At 27.3% G+C, this 7,741-nt stretch overlaps 1 protein-coding gene across 1 annotated transcript in view; it reads right to left on the bottom strand.

The window, feature by feature from the left end:
- Positions 1-2,311: 2,311 nt before the first annotated feature.
- The window catches only part of LOC101238025 (uncharacterized), a 167,948-nt gene continuing 162,518 nt past the window's right edge, over positions 2,312-7,741 (bottom strand). Inside the window, exon 33 of the mRNA XM_065804169.1 lies at positions 2,312-2,969. Coding sequence (XP_065660241.1) covers positions 2,692-2,969 — 278 coding nt within the window. The 3' untranslated portion in view covers positions 2,312-2,691. The remainder of the gene's footprint in view (positions 2,970-7,741) is intronic.

Genomic DNA, 7,741 nt, shown 5'->3' with positions numbered 1-7,741 from the left:
CCTTCTTTTATAGTAGATTTATTTTATACTAAAATATTTATTCATAAAAGCTTTACTTTTCGAAAGTTCGATTTAGTTATGTTCTTACTTATTTGTTGATATACGATTTTTTGTGTTGTTTTGTTCTCAGCGTAGTTAAGGAGAGGTCCGAAGGATTTGCATTTCTTAAAAACAAAAATTTACATTTTTAAACTTCAATTTTTTGTGTTTACCGCTTATTTTCGACTATTACTGTTACATATTTTTAAAAAGTTTAAGCTTTACTTATACAACTTATTAGTTTTTTAAAAATTTCTAACCAAAACATCAAGCCAAACAAAACTACCACTAAAATACATAAAACGCAATGGGGCAGCGTCATAAAAACAGCTGAAACAAATATGTTAAGTATTTACATTTCAAAGATCTCTTTTATTCGAAAGTAGAAAGACTTTTTGTAACAGCATTAAAATATTCAAAAAATGACTAAAATCCTCTTATTTTATCTTTCCGTTAACAATAAAAACGTTAAAATCGAAGTTTTCACATTAGTTTTCACTCATAGCAATTTACTTCCATAATCTCTTTGTAGTCGTTTAAATAGATTACTAAACAAAAACGTTTCAGCTTTTATTTAACTTCTGCCCCATAGTATTAAGCTTAACTTGAAACTCTTAGATAATAAAATCACCAAATATTTGAAAACAAAATAAAACAACGAGCTTCGTGATTTTTTAAAAAAATAAAGGAATAAAAACGCCCACAAAATTAAACGGCATTATTTAAAAACGAAAGGGCCTAAACGCTATATATTTTTTCGGATCTCTCCTGAGTTATGGTCTCAGGATTGCATTTGGCTCGGACCGTTAAGAAAACTTTAATTCTAAACAATATTTTTACCTGCTTCTTGCATCATTTTTATATCACGCCTTGTGTCATTGTAATATTACCCGAAAAACGTTTTGACACCCAGTTGGCTAAAACTTGTCTGGTCTAGTTACTATGTTTTGTTAGTCTTACTACAGTATTTTTTGATGTATTATTTATACGTTGGTTTTCATGTTACTACTATTATCAAGGAATTTTTTGAGCTGTATTGTCTTATATTCTTTGTTCAGCTTTGTTTTGATTTTTAAATGCAGAGTCATTGTCTTTTATTATTACTCGGAGAGTTTTTTTTATCCTTCACTACAGGTTTAAATCTTTATATGTTTGCGAGTAACATTTTTAATGGTTTATGTGAGATCTTTTTTCCACTATCATAGATTATTGAATTTTTATGATAACTTTGGGTTGCGCGGATTGTTCGTTTTCTTACACTTTAGATTGGTTGACAAGATTCGTATGAGGTGTCTATGACAGCGTTGGAGTTTATTGAAGACTTTATTGTGATTTGTTTATATTTAAAAGGTTTTATATATATATATATATATATATATATATATATATATATATATATATATATATATATATATTGGTATATTGTCATTTGATTGTCTTTTGTTTATTTGTGCTAGAAGTATCTATTTGGTTTTAATTGTCTTAGGAGGAAAAATTTATAAGTATTTGTTTGCTTACTTGAGCTGTTCTAGTGTTTTTATTGGAGTTTTAATTTGTGTTTTCGTGTTTTCTCCTGGTGGTGTGGTAAGTGATTTGTTTGGTTGTTTCTTTATTTGTATTGTACAGTGATTCTGTACTTTTGATATCATATCGTCAAAAAAATATTGGTGCTTTACAAATTTGGGTATGGTCGGGTTCTGGCTATTTGTAGTGAGTCCTTTTTTACTGCAGTATGGAATAAGCGTAAGTTACGGGTAAAGTGGCGATGACGTTTATCTGATGGGATAAACTAGTTGTTAGTGCTAATCCTCATCGAAACGTCAGTAATAATGGACGCGACTCTGAATGGATGATTATTACTTAACCACTACACAAATTATGTTTACACGTTAGCATTAATATTTTTTTTCCATTCTTAGGCCTTACATTTTTGTATACATATTTCTTATTTAATTTTTTGTTTTATAAACTTTTGTTTGATGATATATTTTATGTAGATCTTTGTTCATTTTTGTTTATAAAAATAAAATTATTTTTTATTATTGTAAGTATTGTTTGGGTGCATTGTATGTCTTATTTTTGTCATCGTATTAGTACATTTTTTAATATTCTTCAACCGATCTTTATTTTTATCTTGACAACTGTCAAAATATGCTTTGTTCGAAAAATAATTCTCTTCTATTCTAATCTACTTCATTTTTCCTTCAGGCGTTCACTGCTCTTGTGTGACCATTCGGCAAACTTATATGCCAAAGCTTTTAAATAACACATATGTAATACATAATATATTAATAAGTCATACAAAATTTAATACAACATATATATATCTTTGTGACAAAAAAATATTTGCGATACACCATATATTAGTCAATACAAAACAACATTATACCTTTTAAGCTAATTTATATATATTACCACATGCGTTTAAATAAATGATATCATGTCATCTTTTATTTCTTTTTATTTTATTATTAATCTTATAAATTTAAAAAAAATTACGTTAAAAAACTTAAAAAAACTTTAAGTGGATGTGGTTTTAAAGTCTTTCGATGTTTCAGACGTAAAAACCAATGAATCGGCATAAGATGTTTTAAAATAAATGAAAAAATTTTCTGATTTTGTTTTTGCTTTAACTTTCAAAAAGTACTTTTATTATGAGATTTCTATAGTTTCTATTAAACACTCATCGTCTTCAAAATCAGTTTTTACGTTAATCATACGGCGCTCATCATTTTTTGAGACATGATTTTTTTCATTAGCCAAAGAAGATTTGTAGAGAAGGCTTGTGCAAGCAATAAATTTATTCAGATATTCATTTGAATCGACTTCATTATCGTTTAATAAATAATCGTATTTGGAAAAATTCTGCAGAATTACAGTCAGTTTAAGGTTATCGTTGATTTTAACTGCACGAAATCTTTCCTTTTTTACTAAATCATTTTGATATCATTTTATAAATTATTAAAACTATTCGACTTTTTTATATTATTATTAATATAATTTTGTTATAAAAATTAATCTGGTTTAACTCACCATTTAACTGTAAAAATTAAAGAGTGAGAATGTAATAATTAAAAATAACAAAACTACAGAACTAAAACAACACAAGGTACAGAACAATAATAAAAAAACAAATTACAAAACAAAAACAACACAAATTACAGAACAAAAACATTAACATTATTTAACTATGATGATGAATAACACAATTAAAAAACCAAGAATACTACAATAAAATAAGGGATAACTTAAAAGTAATTACTACACCAATTAATTAATACTAGTTAATTACTACACCAAAACATCTTATTGCACAAATACTAGACACTATATTAGGTAGCAAAATTATTACACCGAGATATCTAACTGCAAGACATTGATATAATAGTTCCACTGAGATCGGTCATTGATGACAGTATTGCTTAATTTAAAACCTGTAGCTCTCATTTCTTTAGGCTTCTACATTTATAATACAAGAAATAATCAACAGAGTTGAGCGAGGCAGAAATAAAGAATATCGCATGACAGATAAATCTGCAAGTTTTTTCTAAGAATATGGGTTTGAAAGATGATCAATTATGCATTCTCATAATTCATTTTTATATTGATTATATGTTAGATAGCCAAGTGATCACACTCAATCTACACAATTCTGTAATATATGTCAAGATAAACAATTAGAAATAAACAGCCTGGTTGTCATAAGAAAGAAACAATTAAAACCTAGAACTTGGATTATTACCTCTATACTGCTGGATCAGGTCCCTTATGTAAATTCTACATTTGAGTAATAAACCGGAAAATAAATAACGCTGAGCCAGATCACCAGAGGCGATCTGGCTCGATATAATTTATTCAATAAAATTTATTTATTTTTTGTACATTGTAATTTTTTGAACAAAAATTCAGGAATAGATTAAGTTTAACAGATTTTTCAAAGAATGGGCACAACTATAAATAATAGGAACACTGCTTGGAGAACCTTTAAGATGGCTCATATAGAAAAAAATCTCATTTTTTTAAAAAAATTTGATTTTTTTAAATATATCATTCAATGCAAAATTTATCACTCTTCTAGAAAATGTATACATTTTGAATAAAATACTACTATAAGTTTAATTTAACATCTTATATAGGTAAGTTCAATTTTTTTACGATTAAAATTACTTCTGCAGAAAAAATTTTAAATAATATTAAAAAAAATTTTTATTATAAAACTATGTATTTTTATTTTAAAATATGAAATAAGTATCTAAATTAAGCCTGTATATTGGACTAAAATATATGCAATTAAATAAAACGGCTTTTGATTTCGTTATGTTTTGTGGAGTGTACTGTACAGCTAGATTCAAGTTTTAGCAGCTATTGACATCTCAAAACATTTTACTTCTATTTTTTATCAAGTTTAAAAAAATAATCGGTTTACCAAGTTAAGCAAGGTTACAAAAACCTTTTCACTTCCTTATCAAAAAATATCAAAAACTTTGAATGAGACTTCTAAAGAAGATAGTAATAACTATTTTTTGTTCGTTAAATTTTAAAATTCTTAAAGATCTTTAAGTAGTTTTAAACGCTCCGTGTGCAATGCACTAAAACTGAGTTTATCCAATAAAATTGATTTAAGGATGGAATTTGCAAACAAACTTTTAATAATGATTGGAATAGTGATTGGAGCAATGAATTTTACACATTTCCAAATTGCTCCTGTCCTCAAAATGCACCAACAACTGTTGATGGCTGTAATGAAAATAATAGTTCCGCACAAGGGCGCAACCTATTAGAAATTAATGCTTGAAATGTATTTGCTTTTTTAAGAAAATGGGAAAGGTCTTGCAGCAATAAAAAAATTTTCTAGATGCCACAATATGGAGTCGTTATCTCGACCTAGTTAACGAAACATAATCAGTTATTTTTATAAAGCTTACAATAATGAGACTAAGTTAAACCCTGAAAATAAAGCTCATTGAGGCATCACAACATGTCGTGTTTCAGTAGATGGTTTTTGGCAGAAGAGGGAATTTTTACTTTAATTTCCAAGCATAACTATCCAATTAACTATCAATGTTCATCTGGTGCAATAAAGTCAACTGGTACACTGGAGATTTTTCTGAGGGCATTTTAAAAAAACATCCTTATTTACAATGAGTACCTTGATGATGGAGACACATTGTCATACAAAGAAGTCTTTGCTTCTAATGTTTATAAAGATTATGGCATTAATCCAATTAAGTTAAAATGCGTTAGACACGTGCAAAAGAAATGTGGAAGCAGACTTCGAAATCTTCGGAAAAAGTTCACAGAAATAAAAAACTCTTTGTCTGGTCACGGTAAGCTAACAGATAAAACAACTAACTCAATGCAAAACTTTTATGGTCTTGCCAACAGACAAAATTTAAAAGTACAAGTTATTTTAAAAAGTCTTAGCGATTACTTGGCAATGCTGTGAAACAGATAAAGGGGACGAAGTTCGACATCAGTTTTGTCCACCTGGATCGTCCAGTTGGTGCAAATATAAAAAAGATTTAATTAATGGCACTAACAATTATAAAAAGAAAATAAAAATATCATAAACTTTTCAAATTTTGTTGCAAACATTTTAGAACTCAGAAGTGACGAGTTGTTATCAAAACGCCTAACATTCAACGAAGGTTTTAACGATATTGTATGGTTACGTTGCCCAAAAAACACTTTTGTAACAAAAGATGTATTAGAGATTGGTATCAATTTTACCATTATTTATTTTAATGAGGAAGCAAATGGTGTAAACAATGTAGTGACAGAGTTTGCAAATAAATGGATGCAGATTTATGCAAAAAGCTAATATATTAATTAAAAAGTTAAGTATACGATCGTCTGTAAATGAGAAGACCAAAGAAAGACGCAAACAATTAAGAACCAAGAAAAAAGGTCTTCCAGACAATGGAAACAACAAAGATGTTGCTGAAGTCAATGTTTTAGGTGGTTTTTAAGTTGATGTAATTGTTTCAAATATTTTGTTTTTGTTTTTTACAAGCTTTTCCTTTTTTTTTTTGCAACTTTAAACCAGATATCTCGTGATTTAGAAAAGCTTTATGACTGAATTTTTCAGTACATGTTCCTTGATCATAAAGACATCAAATGTACTAAAATAACTAAGAATAATTTTATAACTTTTAAAACCCAAACACCTGTTTTTTTAATGTATGGTTTGTTATTCTTTTTTAATATTGTGTCCAGTTTGAGATTTTTAATATACTTTTCTTGTTTTAACAATGAATGATAATAATATAAAGAAGCTATAAACAAAAAATTATTGTGTTTCGAAAAAAATTAATCAAGAAACAGTGTTTTGAATTTTTCAGATTTTCTCCCTTTTAACACTGATTTTGATAAAAGTTGTCTTAAATATAAGTTACTTAAAGTCTTTTGATAAAATTTTTGGTTTTATATACCACCAAAAGCAAACTAAATTAAATATGAACCACTGGAATTGCTTCTATACAAAAGTTATTTTTTCTATATGAGCCACCTTAAGAATCTTGAACTATTTTCAGTGAATACTCGAAGATATTAATCTGCGTCTTGGCTCTCAGTTATGAATATGATTTAAACCTAGATACATTCCTTTCTTTCTGCCATGGGACTTCAAAATACTTCATTAACCACTATGAATGGTATATAAAAACCCCTCTGATAGACAAGATGCTAGAACATATCAGTCAGGTGACAGCAAAGTTTAAAAAACTTATTGGAGCTTACTCTGAAGATACTTGCACATAAGTTTATTTGATGAGTCAATATTTTCATCTACATTTAGAACAACATCTCTTTTTGCTTTAAAAGAGAACATTCAAATATACTTGCATCAATTATTAAGGGCTGTAGCATTTGTATACATAAGGTTGGTATAATTAGGTTTTTTTTTAAACATAATGACTTGATTGGCATGGACTGCATATCGAAAGGGAGAAGTAGAGTTCATAAATTATAATCATTTTATCTCTCCAATGTCTTAAAATTAGGTGAAATGTAAACTTTTTTGTTTGTGTTAAATTTTTTAACAAGTAAATTTTGTAACAATTTACTGCTTACATGAATTTAAATTCACTGTTTACTGTTTACATGAATTTTAACTCAGAAAATGATTTAAATCCAATAGTAGAAAACATATCAATGAATCAATTTTTAATAGCAAAGTTTAAAATCAGTTAAATCAGAATGATATACTTGACTTCAAATTGTAGCTTTTGCAATAAAAAAAAGTTTGATTTTTAATTTTTAGATATTATTATTGACAATTATTAACAAAACTGCAGGTAGCAGGTGCTGTGACAACAAAACTAAATTTTGTAAAATTAGACTAAGTTTATGTGCAGAATTCAACAAAGTCAATAAGAAAATATATTTGGAGATGTATACATTGAATTCTGAAAGCTGAAAACAAAATAAAACATAAATATAAAGAATTAAAACAATTAATTCTTCATTTTTATGTTTTATACATCTTTTAATTAAAATATGTTGATAATAATTGTTAGATTTAACTACAAGTCATAAGCTTTAATTATCACTATATAGTCTATAAGTTTTTATTACATTTAAGAAACATCAAAGTTTTAAGCAACATATCAGATATACGAGCTCTATGAGGGCACATTATCAATCCACTCTGACAAAAAATATGCTCGACAGGAACAAACGTTGCAGGGACACAGAAATATTT

This window comes from Hydra vulgaris, chromosome 08 (genome assembly GCF_038396675.1).
Source record: "Hydra vulgaris chromosome 08, alternate assembly HydraT2T_AEP".
NCBI classification, from domain to species: domain Eukaryota; kingdom Metazoa; phylum Cnidaria; class Hydrozoa; order Anthoathecata; family Hydridae; genus Hydra; species Hydra vulgaris.
The sequence above is the reverse complement of the archived record's forward strand: the minus strand, read 5'-3'. Positions and strand labels throughout refer to the sequence as shown.